The 19,518-nt window shown below is 49.7% G+C and overlaps 1 protein-coding gene across 7 annotated transcripts in view; it reads right to left on the reverse strand.

Annotated features, from left to right (window-relative positions):
* Positions 1-19,518, reverse strand: part of GRAMD1B (GRAM domain containing 1B) — a 101,001-nt gene that overhangs the window by 22,263 nt on the left and 59,220 nt on the right. For all 7 annotated transcript variants that reach the window (XM_041480524.1, XM_041480523.1, XM_041480527.1 and 4 more), the window contains 2 exons: positions 16,130-16,340; positions 8,054-8,074 (listed from right to left, as the gene is read on the reverse strand). In XM_041480524.1, coding sequence (XP_041336458.1) covers positions 8,054-8,074; positions 16,130-16,340 — 232 coding nt within the window. The remainder of the gene's footprint in view (positions 1-8,053; positions 8,075-16,129; positions 16,341-19,518) is intronic.

Genomic DNA, 19,518 nt, shown 5'->3' on the forward strand with positions numbered 1-19,518 from the left:
ACCAGGCTCCTCTTGGGGTTTAGGTGTGACAGCCCACACCTCCTGCACCCTGCTCCCGACACCTGCAGAACCAGGCAGGGCAAAGCACACCTCCCAGAGAATCTGCAGGGTTCTTTCTCCCACAAATGCAGAGAAGAAACCACCTGGGGTACAACATTTTCCCTCTTTATCCCACAATCCCGAGGCACTGATCTCCCAGGGAAGAAATGTGGGCGTGTTCCAGCCAGGGCCCCAAAATTCTGAGATTAGAGAAGACAGTTTCTGCTTAAGAATGGGGTGGGAGGAATACAGAATTTATTTAGAATTAGCCTCACAGCACTGCCAAAAGCTGTCAGATCACAGCAGATTTGATGTTGGTTGTCAAATCACAGACAACCCCTCGCCCCCAAAAGCATTCCCTGCTCCTCGCAGCAGCTCAGTGGAATAGAAACAGAATATTGCAACACTTGCTGCAGCCCCGTGGGCCCAGAGGAAGGGATCTCACTCTGAGTAAAACCTGCCAACCAGCTGATGACAGAAATATGAATTGTACTCACCAAACTCCCAGCCTGAACATCTGGAAAAGATCTTGGTCTGAGATGGGCTCCAGCAAGAGCCCAAGCCCAAGATTTCCAGGAACAAGCAGACAGGATAGGGACAGAGTGGGGAAAAGGGATTATAATCCCTGCAGGGCTGAGCTTTGGGCTCAGTGCAGCCCAAACTAAAACCTGTCCTACCAGAGGCTCTGCTCAGCCCCAGCAGCTCCGCCAGGGTGCAACCAGCTCAGTTTAGAGACACTCACAGCTGGGATTTCATCAGGTCCAGGGCTGGCATTTCCTCCAGAGAAGTCCACAAGTCCCTCTGGGTCCCACCACGGCAGCTCTTGGTCCAGGCAAAGATCCCAGAGGGAGCCACACTCCAGCAGGGAATCCATCTCCTTGCCCAGCCCTGCTCAGCTCCCCAGCTCCACGCCAACTCTGCTCTTCCTGCTCCCACTGCTCCTCGTTTGTGTCCAAAGCCGAGAGAGGCGCAGCCTGGCAGGAGTTCAGGGGGTTTAGGTGCCTTCCCCCGCTCTCCTGCCCACACCCAGCTCGTCCCAGGCGGCCCCTGAGGATCCCAGCGAGGATTTCCCCTCCAGAGGACTTTTCCCAAAGAGGCTCATCGGGCTGACTGTGCTGCTGGGCACCCTCTGTGCTCTCCTGCTGCAGCCTCAGCAGCTTCTGGCTGTGGGCATCCCCTGCAGGAGCCCTGGAGGTGTGAGCAGGGCAGCACAAGCCCCAGATATCCAGGAGTGCCGGCCCCGACCCCAGACAGCTCCGGCCGCCGGCCCCGCTGCGACTCACGCGGCTCCCGGGACCCGACGGGAGGCAAACAGCTCCAGCTCAGCTTTTCCCCTCTCTGCAAGCAGAAAAGCAGCGATTCTGCCTCCTCAGTGCCTCAGGCTCTGCCCTGCAGTCCCTCTCTGCTCTCAAAGGCAGCCTCAGTGTCTGTGTTTCTCATGGAAGGGGCGGGCGGGGAAGATCCCAAAATGACTCCACATGCCTGGAGTTACTGGAGCTGGGGAACTCTGGCGGCCAATGCCCTGCAGTAACCCAGCCCTGCCTCCCAGCAGATGTTTCCTGTCATGGAAAGTTGCTGGACAGAGTGTGCTGGGGAGGCTGAGGGGAGCCTGGGACGCGGGCTCCTGTCCCACTGCCGGCACAGGGCCCCTGTCCCACTGCCGGCAGTGCTCAGGCCGGCTGTGCTCTCCCAAACGCAGGTGGGCTCCTGTTGATCTGCCCACACTGACTGGGACAGCAGATATTCCTGACGGTCTAATATTTAGGAATACCTGAAAGAGACAATTGGCAGGTGAGGGGTTTGGAACACAAACCCTGAGAGGAACCCCTGAGGGAGCTGGGGGTGCTCACCTGGAGAAAAGGAGGCTCAGGGGTGCCCTCATCACTCTGCACAGCTCCTGAAAGGTGCCTGTGCTCAGCTGGGGCTGGGCTCTTTCTCCAGGCACTGACAGAGCCAGAGCACACAGCCCCAAGCTGCACCAAGGGAAATACAGGCTGGATATCAAGAAGAAGATTTTTACAGAAAGGGTGATAAAGTTCTGGAATGGCTGCCCGGGGAGGTGGTGCAGTCACCATCCCTGGGTGTGTTTAACAAAGCCTGGATGTGGCACTGGGTGCCAGGGTTTATTGAGCTATTGGGGTTGGGCTGGACTTGGAGGTCTCTTCCAACCCAGTGATTCTGTGATTTTCTAAATTCTGAGATTCTGTGTCTTTTCTCTGCTCAGGTCAGTTAAAGAAAGAAGAAAAATATTCAGGCATGTGACAGATAAAAATACAGGATGTGGCTGGGAGGAACCAGCCATGGGAGACCCACACAGGCAGAATCTGAGGGGCTGCACCACTCCTGGGTGCATCTCTGAGCCCACTCTTCTCTCCAAGAAATGGGACTTTCTAGGATTCATTCATTAGCCAGGCCACTTTGGAAATGAAGGGCTGAATGAAGTCCCTGCAGGTCCAGGAGGTTGCTTGGGCTGCTGGCACCCCCTGTGCCCCCTGCCCTGAGTCCCAGCCTCTCCGGCTCCCTGCTCAGGCACAGAAGTGCCCAGGTCCATGCCCACAGCAGGGCACCAGATGTGCTCAGCTGTGAGCAAACACTGAAATAAACCCCTCATTCTTCCAGAGCTGGGCACACAGGTCTCTAAAAGCACCAGGAAGCCAACCCAGCCCCCGCAGAGCTCTGCTCCAGGCCAGGGGAGCAGCTTGTTCACTGACAAGCTCTGTCTGCTCAGCTGCACCCCAAAATCATTGGGGCACAGAGGAGTTTCCATTCAGCACTGTAGCAGTGCACCCATCTGCACCCCAAGATGAGGGAATGATTTAAAAAAAAGCATTCTGTAGCCTGTGAAGGACAAAGAATTGGCATTACAGCCACCTGCACTGCTTGACTGAATGGCCCCTTGGCTGGAAACTCCAAAAGGGACTGAACAAAAATGAAAACCACCCCCAGCCACCTGTGTTTGCAGAGATGGTGCCAGCAGGGATGGGAAGAGCTGACCTGGAGCTGGAGGCATCAAACATTAACTGCACTGCAAACACAGAGATGGGACAGGATGGCACTGCCGAGGGGAGGGAGCTGCTCCCTGGGGAGATGGGGACACAAGGGTCACTCCCTGTGGTGACATCTCCCTGTGGTGACATCTCCCTGGGGTGGCATCTCCCTGGGGTGACATCTCCCTGTTCCACACAAACAAATCCTCCACGGGAAACTTTCAGCAAACACTGCTGGGGAAAGGGACAGCACAGAGAACACAAAACCTGAGGAATGCTGAGTTTTGGACAGCACAGAAAACAGGGAGCAGAGATGGCACGAGGCACAGAGGAGAGGGGGAAGGAAAAGCTCATCCAGTTTTCATGACTGATGGACTTCTGTGACTTATTTTATTTATTTATTTATTCTGTGACTGTGTTTATTCCAGAAGCTCACTGCTTCTGGAATAAACAACACGTTTCTTACTTGTGTGGGAGGGTTTAGACCCCACTGACAGCAGGGCTGGTGTGAAAAACCAGCAAAGAAAGCGGTCACCTGTCCAACAGCATCTCCTCTAAACCCATTCTGGTTGCTCAGATTTTCCATCTTTTTCCTTTTTCTCCTTTTAAAATGGAATGGAAAGCAGAGGAAGATGCTTCAAATAATCACTGGGATCTGGGCTGGAAAATGGATCTGAGTTCATCATCACAGGATCTTGCACCAAAAATTTATTGCTAATTTAGTGCCTCTACAACCCAGCAACTGGTAATTCATCCACACACTGAAAGTCATGTAAAATCTGACAGGATGAAAAGCACCTGAAAGGCAGGGAGTTAACATTGCTCCAGAAATAATTTGATGAAATGGTTACTGGGAGTTCAAAGATGATTGTGTTGATTTACAAAGAAAAGGGAGAAAATCTGACAGGATGAAAAGCACCTGAAAGGCAGGGAGTTAACATTGCTCCAGAAATAATCTGATTAAATAGTTACTGGTAGTTAACCATTATGAAATGGTTACTGGGAGTTCAAAGATGATTGTGCTGATTTACAGAGAAAAGGGCTCTTCAGCACCTTGCTCACTCATCAGGCCTCAATTTTTGCATTAAACTCCATTTCCATGATTGCTTCTGCTGAGGGAGGCTCACCTGCCACCCTTGGAAAAGTGTTCCTGATTTTCTCCCCAAAATGAGGCAAAATTTCCCTTTGCCTTTATAGGGAACATTTTACTCTTCCAGCAGCTGAGTTTCCCCTCCACTGCGGCATCCACGAGGTCTCCAAGAACAGACACAGCACTCTGAGCCAGCCAGGGCTGATTTCTTATCAGCCTTGTGATGTCTGGGTATTCTCCAGAAGCTCAAGAGCTGCTCAGAGTTCCTCACAAAAGCCCTTTGCATCCTCACAATCCACGAGAGATCCTCAGCCAGCTCCCCTGCACAGGCTTTCCCTGCATTTCCCCAAAGGAAAACTCTGGCCTCTCTCCTTTACCTGCCTCCCCACTGGCATTTTGGGGTTATTTTAGGGACTCTGAACTCCTGCCAGGCTGAGGGCTGCCCTGTGTGCACAAATTTGCTGGCAGAGCTGCAGGAGCAGGGCTCCTGTCCCTCTCCCTGCAATCCTCAGTGCAGACTTTGCTCTCCCAAACACAGGAGGGAAGGGATGGGCTCCTATTGACCTGCCCACACTGACTGGGACAGCAAACATTTCTGATATTCTAATATTTAGGAACAGCTGAAAGAGATAACTGGTGTCAGCTGAAGAAGAAAAATATTCAGATATTTTTATCAATAGATAAAAATAAAGGAATTCCGAGCAAGGCAGACCCTGGGATGTAAATGCCAAAGTGAAAACCTCATGGATTTAAATCTCACCTCTTCCCTGGTGTCAAGTGAGTTTTCTCTAACTTTTCAAGATCATCTTATTTATTCTGTTTTCCAGAGCATCAGGAAAACTCTGGCCTCTCTCCTTTACCTGCCTCCCCACTGGCATTTTGGGGTTATTTTAGGGACTCTGAACTCCTGCCAGGCTGAGGGCTGCCCTGTGTGCACAAATTTGCTGGCAGAGCTGCAGGAGCAGGGCTCCTGTCCCTCTCCCTGCAATCCTCAGTGCAGACTTTGCTCTCCCCAACACAGGAGGGAAGGGATGGGCTCCTATTGACCTGCCCACACTGACTGGGACAGCAAACATTTCTGATATTTAGGAACACCTGAAAGAGACAATTGATGTCTTTTCACTGCTCAGTTAAAGGAAAAAGAAAAATATTCAGGCATGTGATAGATAAAAATAAAGGAATTCAGAGCAAGGCAGACCTTGGGATGTAAATGCCAAAGTGAAAACCTCATGGATTTAAATCTCACCTCTTCCCTGGTGTCAAGTGAGTTTTCTCTAACTTTTCAAGATCATCTTATTCATTCTGTTTTCCAGAGCATCCTCTGGACTCTCCTGGTGCTGAATTTAAGAAGGAAGCCTTGCTGCAGAGCAGCAGAAATGCTGCAGGATATTGGGACACACAGCCTCATTTGGGAACAGGGAAGCAGAAGGGCTCACAGCCCAAGTGAGGCAGAATGAGGCAGGAAAACCACGGCAGATTTGCCAGGCTCAGAATGTCAGGCTCAGTGACACAGAAATGGGGCCCTTTGCCCAAACCCCAGAGAAAATAAGGAGAGAAGGACAGAGATTTTATCCCTGGCAGCAGAATATCTCCAGTTTGTCTCTCATTTGAATGGCATCTGCTGGGTGACAAGTGTGGAGTTACTGACACCCCCACAGACAGAGCAGCTCCTCCTTGGTGTCCTCAGGGAAGAAAACCCAAATTTCCACCTCTCACAGCACCTCAGGGGTACAGGGTAAAGCACATCTCTGTTTCAGCAAAACTACAAAGGAAGTTTAGTTTTAAGGCCTGCGTCTGTTTCTATGAATTCTTTTTAAAATAATAAATGAATTAACAATAATTCACCGTGCAGACACACAACCCAAAGCAAACACTACTGATGGTTAAACCACAAGCGACCAACAGATTTTTTCCCCCCTAAAAACCACAATATTTCCAAACCAAAGTCTCCATGTACACAATTCCTCACTAAAGGCACGAGAAGCACCTCAGGGACTTTTCCTTTCCACTGACCTCCTGCTCTTCCACCACGAGGCCAAGAACACAAAGCAAACCCCAAAAATCTGAGTGCATTTATCCCCGAACTGGAGTTCTCTTCTCAATCTCACAGAGCACCTGCACCAGTTTGCATTTGTCCTCTGCAAAGCCAAGCAGAGAAAGCACAACCAGAGAGAGGGGCAGCTCTGTCAAACCAACCATGAGCTCACTTCACCCCTTTCCTCCCACTCCTCCACGGGGCAGGGATGGAAATCCCAAAAAAGCACAGGAGAACACACAAGGCAGGAGAAGTTGGTGGCATCTTACGGAAAAATAAATAATAGAGAAAAAGGAATCCAGGAGAGGGGAAAGGGAAGGTTCCAACTGGCAAAGAGGAATGCAGTGTTCCAGAGACAAAAGAACCAGTTAAAAGCAGCAAAAAAATGAAGCAAACTGGTGATGCCCTGCAGATCTTTGAGGCCCATGTGCTCTTTTAGGGATTATTTTTTGGGTTGGGTTTGCAAAGTGCCTGGCACACAGAACAGTGTGGAGTTTGCTCTGGGCACAGTGGGGTTTGTGTAAAATCAAGAGTGGGGGAAAGTGGGCAAAGAACTGGTGAGGTTTCATGATTCATTTCTAGAGCTGCCCTCAGAGAGGAGAGGAATGGAGGAACCAGAATGATCCAAATGGCAGAAAAATCCTGCCTGGAAGGAGCTGGCAAAGAAGGGAAACTCTATCAAGGAGATGCATTAGCAAATTTTTAATGGAAAAAACACTGCCAAGTAGGACTGACTGACTTCCTGGAGTCTGTGCCTCATCCATATTTTCACACTGCTGCTTTTATCTGGCCAGAATGTCTCTGCTAACTAGAAAATGAGCTTGTTTTGTTTTGTTTACAAAGGAAAATAATGGGGTGGGGTGGGGAAAACCACAAAAAAACGCAGCCAGTGCTTACTCTCCGGATGTACTGTCTCTCATGCTGAAAATATATGGAGGAAAAACAAGAGAACAGAAAGATAAGATAGAGAGGACATGAAAACACAAGAGACCCACAGAAGCAGAGCACAGCAAAGCATCATGCAGCAGGGAATGGAGCTCAGCAGCTACAGGCAGAAGCAGTAAGAGCCAAAGTCACCTCTAGGCTGGTGACAGTCAGGGCTTGACAGCAGCCAGGTCAGACTGAGGCATCTGCTCACAGTCCGTATCTGCCACTTCTCCACCAGTTTGGCCCACCTTGGTTTGTATTTTGTTCTTAAAATAAATATTCTTTTTCTTTTATTCACTGCCTCTGTCCCTCTGTGCCTCTGGGGTCTCTTCCTGCGATGCTGTTCACACCCAGCAGGTTCCTAACTCTGCCTCTCCCCTCTGCAAACCCCACCTCGCTGTTTCAGCCAAAATCCCACATTCTGCTGGCCCCCATCCTGCTGTGGATGGCTGCAGGAGGGCAGGAACTGTGGCTGGCCATGGATGGCTGCTGCGTTTGCCTATGGCTACTTCAGAACCTCCAGGGTGGGGGCCCGACCGTGCAAAGGTGACACCGACTTTGTGCCCAGAGCAGGGCAGAACAAAGGAAAAACACCAAGGCAGAAGCAAAGGGTGGTTGGTGTTTCTCTGGGGTTGGTAGAAAATAATTCCTCTATGGCCCCCAGACCGCCCTGAGAGATGCAAAGGGTTTGCAGGGTGGCAGCTCTGTCTGTCACCGCGTGTCACCGCGTGCCACCACACCAGAGGTGCAGGATGTGGGGAGCATCACCAGAGTGACCAAAAGGACAAAGCTTCTGCTCTCTGTCTCTGGCATCCCTTTGCTCAGGATGCCAGCCCTCCTTTGCCAGTGCTGAGCCATTTCCAGCTCCTCCTCCTGGAAATGGTCGGAGTGCCCCAGTGCCACTGCAAAGCCCCTTGGCACCGTCCCCCCGCCCAGCCCAGAGCACCCAGGGACAAGAGAAACGGCAGTACTTACATTATACCAACTCTGGCTTTTCTGTAAGGACAAAATAAAAGAGAAGCATTAGTCAGCACAGAGATCTTAGGATCAAAAAGAAAGAGGGACAGAGAAAGCAGGTCCAGTCTGGTTTGGATCATTAGTGAAGTGAAAGTGGGATTAAACAGAAGATTTCAATGGGTTTCACAGCGTGGTCTGACACAGTTATCCCCAGTTACAGGAGCAAGGGACAAATCCAGCAGCAGGAGTCTGGAACAGGAAACAGTTCAGGCCAAGGTGTGCATGTCCACATGCACACACACACAGACATGCTGTCACCTTGTCTGCAGACCAGCAGTGCCAGCCAGCAACAGAGGAGCTCACCATCATCATCACCATCACTGCCAGCCACCTCTTTAGGGCCTTCATTCTTCCACTGGCCCAGTGGTAAAACTCACATTGCCCTGAACAGCCCTCGAAGCACTGCTAAGGGCAGGGACAGAGCTTTGCCCACAAAAGACAAATGTTCCAAGGGTATTTTGAATTTTAAAAGGGAGACACACACACACAGAGCCAGGAAAAGTGCTGTAGAAAATTGCTAGAGAAGCTAGGCAAGGGAAAAAAAAAAAAAGCTGGGATTTTTTTTTTCAGCGCACAGTGTTTTGCATCATCTGCACATGTGATTTTTTTTTCCCCCATCCTTATCATGGCATTTCAGATGGTTGGAGAGGACAGGCCACACGCCACATCGGAGCACACAAAAGAGCTGGCTCAGCTTGGAAAGTCACGCTTGGCAATTTTCAGCTGGAGGTGAGATTTATCTGCACAGGGAGAGGAGGAAATGAGCTTCCCACCGCAGCCAGGCTGGCTTTCCAACAGCAGGACTCTGAGCTCCTTCAGGACACAGGAATCCCCCTTTTTTGGGGTATTTCCCTCATGGCAGTGAAGCCTGGGGGCACCAGAGCCTTTCCCACGAGGGTGGGCAGCTCCAGCTGTGCTGTCCCCTCTCCCAAACACTGCAGTGGGAGCTGAGGATAACACACAAGGACAGAAGCAACATCTCACTGCCTTTCCTCCTCTGAAGCCATCTTGCTTCTGACCTTGGAGAATTTTCCAGGCTTTGCAGGCAGTTTGGAACAGGAAGGGAATCGTTCTGCGCTGTGCCTCACCACAGAGGCTGCAGGAATTTCACTGGGAATTCCCTGGAATATTCACAGGGACACAGCCACTGCCTGCCCACCAAGGACACACAGGCTGTTCTGCCACAGGGAAGGAGGGGGAATGTTAATGAGGTCAGATTGGAACAGATTTTGGTGAAGAGGCAGGGGCTGCTCTGTTCCACCCCTGGATCTCCCTGCTCCACGTTCCCTGCATCCACTCCAGCCACAAAACCTCACTGGATCCATTTCTGAAGGATCCATTGCAGAGCTCCCAGTCTCTCGTGAAAAGCCCCACAGTAATACAGTACACTGGCTAAAATACAAAAATGTGACATCAAAAAGAGGAACACCCCCTTTTTTCCCCCAGATCCTGGGGAAAGGAGATGAGCTGAGGGACTGAACACAGAGCATGGCTCATATCCCACACTCATTCCTCCAGGCAGAGGAATTTCCTCCTACTTCCCACTCTTTTCCATACTTGGCCATACCTGATCCATTCATAAAGGATGGGGTTGAAGTCATCCCTCTCTGCAAGTAGGACGTGGAAAAAAAAGCCTTATGCAACCCAGTCTAGACTAAAAAAAGAACCAGGGTAATTAATCTGAGCCATGCACACAGCACCTTGTCCTCAGGAGCACAGGCCCTGAGATGGAGTGATTTTCCTGCAGATTTGTTTTGCCATCTGTCTGCCTTAATGAGCAAAAGGCGTAACTCAGAAATTCCTGGGGAAAACAAAAAAAAAAAACCCTCATAATCAAACTATAATTGGCACACACACACCAGAGGCACTGCTGTCACTGTGCCTTCTAAATCAGGGTGCCCATGCTGAGGTGTCAGCACAGCCCAACAGGATTTCAGTCCACTCTGCTGCATTCATTGCAGGAACTATTTTTTTTTTTCCCTCCTAACATTTGAATTTCCCTGAATCAAGGGTACTCTATAAAGGAGCTCTGCAGGCCCTTCTTTAAGCTCTTCCACACAAATAATTATACTGAGATCCATAATTATACTGATGTCCATAATTTTACCAACATCCTTAATTATACCAACACTCTAACCTCAGCTGTTGCCTCCATCAAGTTCAACAGACTTGTCCAAAATCCAAACAACCTCAGCCCTTAAATCTCTCTTCTAATTTATCTTTTTTTTTTTTTTTAAACTCATGGAGAGGGAGATGCAAACTGTGAAAATCAAGAGACAGTAAAATGGAGAGGGGGAGGAAAAAAGAAAGAAAAAGGAAAAACATATTCTTACTTTGAGCAGGTTAAGTCTGTCATACTGGAAAAAGAAACCATAAGCATTAGAACTGAAAAGAGAAAATAAATAAATAACAGAAGGAGGGGGGTGCACACAGACAGGGAGAAGATGGGACAGGTTTGCAGAGATGATGCTACAGGAGCACAGAGCAGAGCTCGTGGTTACAAGGGGGCTGTAACCAGGAAGAGCTCTGGAGGAATGTGAAAAATGGAGTATTTTCTCTAAGCCTTTAATTGCTGCCTCTAAATAGTCACGATTTAGTGACCTGACATCTGCATGCACTGCTAGGGAAGGTGACAGCTCTGCAGGGCACACAGGTCACACACCAACCTTGAACTGAAACTCCAAACAGAGCCTCTGCCTCTCAGCATCGCTGGCAGCAGCACCACAGCTCACTCCTTGCTGCTCCCAGGGAACTGAGACCCTTTGCCAGGTGAATGGCATGCCACAGAGCTCTAGGAGCATCCCTAAATCCCTAAAGTCACACCTGGGGAAGCAGAGGCACAGAACCAGAGCTCAGAATTCCAGAGCTCTTTCTCCTGATCTGTGCTACGCTGCCCAACCAGCTTCTAAACTTTCTTGGCCATAACTCCAAACTTCTAAATTTCTTGGCCATAACTCCAAGAAATTGATGGAATTTATTCCCCAAACCCTCACCCCAGCCCCAAATAAACAGAATTTCACTGCCTACTACCTAAAGGGGCTCTGTCCTACCTGGTGGGAGGGTGGATGAGAAGACACAGCCAAATTCTTCTCATCGTGGCACACTGGAGGGACAAGGTGCAACAGCCATTGGCTGCAGGAGGGGCAGTTCTGTCTGGAGAGGAGGAAAAAGCTGCTCACCAGAGTGGTTAAGCACTGGAGCAGGGGCCTGGCCAGGATGGGGCATCTCCAGCCTTGGAAAGCTGCAAAACGTGGCTGGACAAGGGTTTGGACCAAGCTGATTTAACCCTGCCTTGAGCAGGGCTTGGGTGAGAGACCTCCTGAGACCCCTCCTGACCTAAACTGTTCTGCAGCCCCCAGGACTGCACCAAAATTCATATTTCCCCCTAACTTAATATTAATCCTCAGCATTCACCATTAGCTACAGACATTGGGAAGAATCTGAAGGAAACCACTTTTATCCTCAGGCAAGAGCAAAATCATTAATAAATACATATTTTATCCTTGGCTACTGGCAAAAAGATGGGGTTTTCCTCAGTTTGGAAAGCTGTCCCAGAAAAGCCTAAGGCTGAGTCAGACCATGGCACAGTGTGGGGTCGGGGTGGCAAAGAGAGCTCTGGGAAGGATTCCCTCAGGATGCAATTCCAGTGCTTAAAGACCCCTGGTGGAGCACTCCACTGCTTAAAACTCCTGCTGGAGCACTCCCTGGGACAGTTCCAGTGTTTAAAACTCCTGCTGGAGCACGCCAGTGTTTTAAACTCCTGGTGGAACACTCCAGTGTTTAAAACTCCTGTTGGAGCATCCCTGTGACAATTCCAGTGTTTTTACACTCCTTCTGGAGCACTCCCTGGGACAGTTCCAGTGTTTAAAACTCCTGCTGGAGCACTCTAGTGTTTTAAACTCCTGGTGGAGCATCCCTGTGATAATTCCAGTGTTTAAAACTTCTGCTGGAGCACTCCAGTGTTTAAAACTCCTGCTGGAGCACTCCCTGGGATTAAACTCCTGGTGGAGCATCCCTGTGATAATTCCAGTGTTTAAAACTTCTGCTGGAGCACTCCAGTGTTTAAAACTCCTGCTGGAGCACTCCCTGGGACAGTTCCAGTGTTTAAAACTCCTGCTGCAGCACCCCTGTGACAATTCCAGTGTGTTTAAACTCCTCCTGGAGCACACCCTGGGACAATTCCAGTGTTTTTAACTCCTGGTGGAGCACTCCCTGGGACAATTCCAGTGTTTTTAACTCCTGGTGGAGCACTCCCTGGGACAATTCCAGTGTTTTTAACTCCTGGTGGAGCACTCCCTGGGACAATTCCAGTGTTTTTAACTCCTGGTGGAGCACTCCCTGGGACAATTCCAGTGTTTTTAACTCCTGGTGGAGCACTCCCTGGGACAATTCCAGTGTTTTTAACTCCTGGTGGAGCACTCCCTCTGACGGCAGCGCTGCAGCACGACAGAACAGCACAGACAAAAGAGGGCAGGGAGCTCAAGCAGATCTGGCAGCAATTGCACCAACACAGCAGCAAACTCATGGGCTCAAGCTGTTCCACCTCATTAGCCAGACAGGTTGGGAAAGCAAACCATTCTTCCTGCAGGAGATGGGTGGGGAGAGGAGAAGAGGCTGGGAAAGGAGAGTTTGGAATCTCTGCCCTCCAGTTTTTTTGTTGCTGACCTCTCCCTGTGTGAGCAGACAACAGAATCGTCTGCATGGGGGCAAGCAGGGGGGTTAATGCCTGGAAATTCTTCATTTGTGCCAGAGGAAGCACAGAACAGAGCTCCAGGCTGCACACTCGATGATCTTCGTGGATCCAGCTCAGAATATTCCGTGTGAGCAGGGCAGGAGGCTCTGACAGGCTGCTGGGGGTCCTGCCTGGGATCCCCTTCCCTCTGAACTCATCTGGGCTCCGCTTCCCTCACTTCCTCCAGCTGCCCCACAGTGGTTGGGTTTTTCCCTCTCAGAGAAGCAGGGGCTGGCTGCAGGCACCTCCCAGCAGCACTGCACACACATTTTACAAACATCCCTCTGTTCCAGCCTTCTTCCCACCAATCCCTGTCCTCAAACCCTCTGCACCTCCAGCTCAGCACAGCCTGTCCTGGCCCACACACCTCGGCTCACCAGCAATCCTGTCAGGACTCTGCTACTGCACACCTTGCACAGCACTTCTTCCACTCCTCACCTTGAGACTTTAGCCCACGGTGCTCCTCTGCAGTTATCCCAGCTACACATACCAAGCACAAGACAATCTGTCTAAAAAAAAAACGTCAGGAAGCTCCCAGCAGACACCAGCTAATCATGCAAGGTCAGGCTGGTCACAAGGACCACGACCAAGGGAGGACAGTGAGCCAGCACTGCTCTCTGAGAACTTGCCTAGAAGGAAACCTGAGGCATCCACTGGGGAAAGGCCAAGACGAGGATTCTGTGGATTTTTGTGAAGCCATCCAAGCCATTCTGCTGTCATAAAGGGGAAATGCCAACAGCCTGGCACTTTCTCCAACAACATCCCACCTGTGTTTCTCATTTTTCCACTCTTCTGAGGGCAGCACAGAGCTGTGAGATCAAATCCCAAACGATCTTATCTCCAATTCAAGCACCCACAAAGGGATCTTCCACTTATCACCTCTCAGAGCGAGCCCATGAATTCTCACAATTCATTTGGGACAGGTCTGTTCTATCAGGTTCAAGCTGGGTTCACTTGAAATCACTGATCTTTAATATTTACATCACACAGCAGAGCGTGCAAGGGCAGTAAGCTGAGATCACTGGCCACAAAAATGCTATTTATCATGAAAAGCAGGGAAGAAGTCATGGAGAACAACTCTCGTTTCTGAAATCATGGGGGAAGAAGGAAAGAGAAGCGATCATGGTTCTGTTCAACTCCAGAGGATTTCTCCTTGGCAAAGACAGCAGCTCACTCCAAGGGAGAGGGGAAAGCAGAACTTAAAGGCTGAAATGATTTGGCAGCAGCTGCAGGGTGTGATGAACAGGCCAGTTCTCAGTCTGTGTGAGCAAATACCAGCGAGATGCCAGTGATGTAAGTGAACCCAGCTTCCAGCTACAGGCACGGGGCTGAGCTCTTGCTGACATTCTCACAGCCACAGCAGGAGAATGCCTGACTGGGGTCAGCACTCAGCACCACAGGGAGGGTTCCTGAGTGATGAGGCAGCTCTACAGTGGGGGACAGGAGAGAAAAAAGAAGGCTTACTTTGGAGAGGCGCTTGTGTGACTTAATCGGAGAGAAAGCATGCAGGAATGAAAAGAGAGAAATTAGGGAAAGAAGAAAAATTACCTCGCAGATCAAGAGAAGGAAAACCCACACACCCAACAGAGAGCACTGTACCCCCTCTTCCTTGTGGAAAGCACCAGGAATTAAAGTTCAGCTTTAGCAGTCACCGTGTTGGTAAAATCTCACTCCCATGACCTTACTTTTGAGGGCCAGGGTGATGCAAATCCTCTCTGTGGTTCCCCTTCCCAAGGAGCCCATTTCCCTGCGAGCACCCCCAGTGTGGCTCCCAGCACAGCGTGCCCTGCATCCTCCTGCCTCCCATCCCATCCCATGGCTTCCTTTTGGGAACACAGTGCTGGCAAGGCCGTGCTGGGGGTGTCACCCAGCGCTGGGACGGGGTTTGTAGGTCACTGCGTGCACAGGAAGCCAGGCTGACCTCAAGGGCAACCTCAGAACGCCAATGATTCAGCTTGAAAAACCCTTTTCCCCCCTCTTTTGAACTCACAGACTCCCCCCCAGAGTGGTGAGAGATCAGAATGTGGGCCACTGAGTCCTGTTCCCTCTGCTGAGTGGCCACAAAGGGGAGGGGATGAAGATTTCTTGTCTGTGACACAATCCAGCAATAAATCAAACAATTCATTTTATACAAGCCATCAGAGTTCTGTCTGTGAAATTATTCAGGCTGAAACATCCCACCTCAAAAATCTGGGCAAACACAAGTGCTCCTGACAGCTGACACGTCACTGATCTCAGGGTTATAATCAAAGGTTTGTTTGGTACCCCAGGCTCTCGTGTGTGTTTTCCCAGGCCCCACTGCTCACACAAAAATCTAGAGCCAAACCTGAAACCCCTTTCCCTACACAGCAAAGACAAGGCTGTTTCTAACATGGTCCAAAGACACAAAACCTTCCTGGGGTAAATGTCAGCTGCCCTGGGCAAGCCAGCTGTAACACTGCAGCCATGGAAGGAATGGGCAGAGGGTTGGAGAAGTGATTTTGTGCAATCTGAACTGATCTCAGAGGGCTTGGATAGGACTGGGGAAATGCACAGGCCCATCACAGGGGAAACCTTATTCATCTCATGATCCAGGTGATAAAAAGCAATTGAAACAGCTGATTTTCAAGGCCTGTTGAAAACCCCTGGTGGAGGAGTGTAGTCATGATATTTTATGAAAAATCCTTTGCTAAGATTTTTCTCCTATTTTAGCTGACAAGCCTCAGAAACGAAATGTAAACAATTAACTATCTGATGGCTGTGGAATGTGGTCTGGACATTGTTTACCAACAGGTGCACCTTTGGTTGGTCCATGTGAGTTGTTTCTACTTAATAACCAAACAAAGATGCAGCTGTGTCGGACTCTGAGAGTCACGAGTTTTTGTTATTCATTCCATTCCTTGCTTTTCCTTTCCAGCTTTCTGATCTTTTCTCTCTATTCTTTTTAGTATAGTTTTAGTATAGCATTTTTAATATAATATAATATCATCATATAATAAATCAGCCTTCTGAAACATGGAGTCAAGATTCTCATCTCTTCCCTCGTCCTGGCACCCTCAAACACAGAGTTTTCCCACAGAGCCTCCCAAGGAACAGGACCTCGAGAAAGAGACCTGGAGAAAGGTCCTAGAAAGGTCCTAGAGAAAGCTGTAACCTCAGAGCTGTGCTGACCTCTGACCCAGGTGAAGGACCCCAAGTTAGCAGAACCTTGGGGGAAGAGGGAGGGAGACCAGCCAGAGAAGAAGAAGAAGAAGAAGGCAGAGGAGGAAGCCGGAGCAGCGCGAGCCCAGCTCCGCGGACACGGCGCGCTGCTCGCCCCTCACCTTGGAGTTCTTGGCCCCGCTGCGGCCTGACTGGGAGGAGCAGCTCCGCTGGACACCCTGCTCCGGCGTGGACGGGGACTTGTCCGAGGAGTGGTCGGAGCCCTTCTCCACCATGGCGTCCCCCGGGGCGTCCTGCGGCGTGGGCGAGCGCGAGCGTTTGCGCAGGATCGGGGAGCAGGCGGGCGTGCTGCGGTTGGAGTTACTGGCGGTACTGCAGGGCAGAGCAAGGGCAGAGAGAGCAGGGTTAGAGCATCTCCAGACTGAAAGGGCTGCGCCCCGAGCTGAGCAGCGCCCGCAGCACGGAGCTGCTTCCTGAACCATCGCCCCCCGTGGATTGAGGCAGTTCTCTTTTAGCAGAGGCAGAGGAACTGCTGGCAGAGCCTTTCTCCAACCACCCTCCAGGCCCTCAGACCACAGAGCAACGCCCACAAGAAGGAACTCGTCGGCTCCTTGGGGCTCCTGGAGTTTCAAACGATGATCTGAGCTCAGAAAAATCAAATGTGAGCTCAAGAACGAGAGAGGTGTCAGCGTGTTCTCAATACAGCCTCGCTCTGCCCCTCCTTTATTAGTGCAGCTCTTCTCAACAGGATGCACAAAAACGGGGTCACACCTTTCAGAAAACACCCCATCAAAGAGCATCAGAAATCCCGGGGCTCTGGGAGGGGAGTCATGATGACATTCAATGCAGCATTTCCTGTACAGAACCATCCTTTCCCACACCAGTTAGAGCTGGGCATGAAAATGGTTTGCTGTGACCCAAAAGTCTTTGTGATTAAAAAAAAAATAAAAATTAAGTTCCTTTTTCACAATGGGAAAAGCAAGGCCTTTCAGAGCTTTACAGAAATTATGAGGGGAATGGAACTTCTCATTCTCTTTCCTCAGCAAACACCCCAGCACCTAGATCAGCAAGCCAGTAATGTACAAACTAACACAGAACAGGAAAACTCAGATTTCCTCACTGCTCCTTCTCTTTTGATGCCTCTCCTTCCTGCCAGACTCTTCAAAACACCACACACTACACCCATTTTTCCCTCCGTCACTCATTTCCTTCAGGAGTCAGATCTATTTCTGACCAGCCCAGACATCCTCGAGGCTTTTCCAGCTGCGCTGCTCAAGTCAGCAGGTCACAGAGGAGCCTGTGCAAGGACTGGATCTGTGCTAACTTCTTCAGGAGCCTGTTATGAGCAACACCAAACAGGCCACATCTGACAGCACAGGCAGCAGGGAAAGGATGGAGGAATTACAACTGCAAGGGACTGAGTTAAAGAAGTTGTTGCAATCAGACTCTTAAGATTTAAGCCAAATTGCACGCAGCAATCACAATGATGCACAGCAGTGTACTCCAAATGGATCATTTCCTCCCCAAAAACCTAGAGGAGCTGAACCCGTGCCTGAGGTTTCATTAATTCCCAGATAAAAACCATGTCCATCTCTCCTTACTTCTGAAGATGCCAGAACCATTTTACAAGACACGAGCAGCCAGTGTAACACATTCCCCCAGCAGTTCCCAGGTTTGGCTTGGCTTGGTTTTGGATGAACTGCTCTCGTAAATTCTCCTTTATTTGCTCACTGCTTGTGTCAACGCACGAGTGATGAAACTTTCCCTGAGCAGCCTGCAGGAAGCACACAGCCAAGCTGCTTATGCAAACAGGGCCAGAATCAGATTTCCTAGGAGCTGGCACGGGGCAGGAACAGCAGCGTGGAGCTTCCCAGGAGCCCCTGAGAAGATGTTTTCACCCCTAGAAAGTGTGGAATTTCATTTCAGGCTTGGGGAAAAATGGGCGTGCAAAATGTTCTGTAGGCAGGAAGGTGGATTAAGTTAAACTCTGCTCTGTTACCTGTTTCTACCCAGAAGGATGAGAAATACAGATATAGAGCAATAAAAATCTGTTCAAATACCACCCAAACCCCAAGGCAGCTCCAGTGCAGAGCAATTCCCCTTGGCTTGGGGCTCTTCACCAGAGCAATGGCACATCCCCATGGGAAATATTGTCACATCATCTTGTCCTGTGCCCTCCCTTTCCCTGGACAAGGCACAGGAATATTGAATGCTAAGCCAGTGTAGCAATAACTGTAGCAATATTCAAGATTTAATCCTCCCAAATAATAACTGAAGCAAAAGACAAACCAAAACACGGTCTGGATCATTCTCCCAGCAGCTCTGGGAGTTTACCCACAGTTTAGGTATAACATGAAGTAAAATTATCAGGGATTTCTTAGTTTACTGAAGTATTAAAAAGCATCAGGTTCCTTCACAGATTTTCTGCTGACCCAGTCAAAATGGGTGTTTCACCTGGTCTGTGCTCCTGCTAAATTCAATTTTAGCAGCACAGCAGAGCTACATTAGTGACTCCAAGTTCAGCAGCAGCAGTCCCAGAGACAGAAACCGTTCTAAATTGCCATTTTTACAGACTGTAGAAAAGGCAAGCTTCTAGTTAAAACCTCCAAATTCTGAGGCTGTGCTGGCCCTGCTTGTTGGTGAGGCAACACAAGCTGGTTTGTGTGAGAAGTCCCCAAAAACATAAGGCAGGAATTTGAAGCCAGTGTCCCTGCCTAGCACATCACTGGCTAAACCTGTCTGAACACATGTACTACTTTTTCCTCCACAGCTCTACAAAACCTGAGTTTACCACACACAACTCATTTTCAGTTTGTGTGAGCTCAGTTTCACTTTGAGCTTGAGTTTAGAGCAGCTCTGCAAAGACCAAGCCAAATTCAGTCCAGCCTCTGTTTGCTTTCAGTTTGCAGCTATGAGATTTTGCTGCTGCTCAGTTAAAGCTCAGAATGAGCGGCTCAAAACCAGGGTACAGCTGCCACAGCGTGCAGGTGAAACTCAAGATGAAAAATGCTGGAAAGCCTGGTGCTATTTCAGTCTTTTTATGGTCTTACAAAGCCCCTTAAGGTGGGTTTTTAGTCACAGCCCAGCATGCCCTAGCACTGCAGCTGCACAGGAGCACACCAGCTTAGATGTTTTAGGTCATTTAGATGCATTCAGATCATTGCTTAGAGCTGGCAATTTTATTTTTGCCCAGCTCACACACTGCCACAGCCACAATTTTTGATGCCAGCTCTGCCAAGCACAACCTTGGGCAGATTCTGTCTTTCAAGCCTGTTTTTTGGTTTGAAAAATTAAATCCATCCACAAATATCATATTAGGCGTGTGTGGATTCTCACCTTTGCAGAAATAAGGGGGGAAAAATAACATCAAGGGCTCCTTCTTTGGCTCTCCCTGCAGTCAGTGGCACAAATATCAAACCCAGGAGGGCTGAATTCCCCTCCTACTCTCTGCTGACTGGGAAAAGCTGAATATTTCTGACACGAAGGACCCGACAGACAGAGAAAATGAGGAGTGTGTTATCTGATGACGGCGAGGATGGGCACGGAGAGC

The sequence above is a fragment of the Pyrgilauda ruficollis genome, unplaced genomic scaffold (genome assembly GCF_017590135.1).
Source record: "Pyrgilauda ruficollis isolate IOZ18807 unplaced genomic scaffold, ASM1759013v1 scaffold52, whole genome shotgun sequence".
NCBI classification, from domain to species: Eukaryota; Metazoa; Chordata; class Aves; order Passeriformes; family Passeridae; genus Pyrgilauda; species Pyrgilauda ruficollis.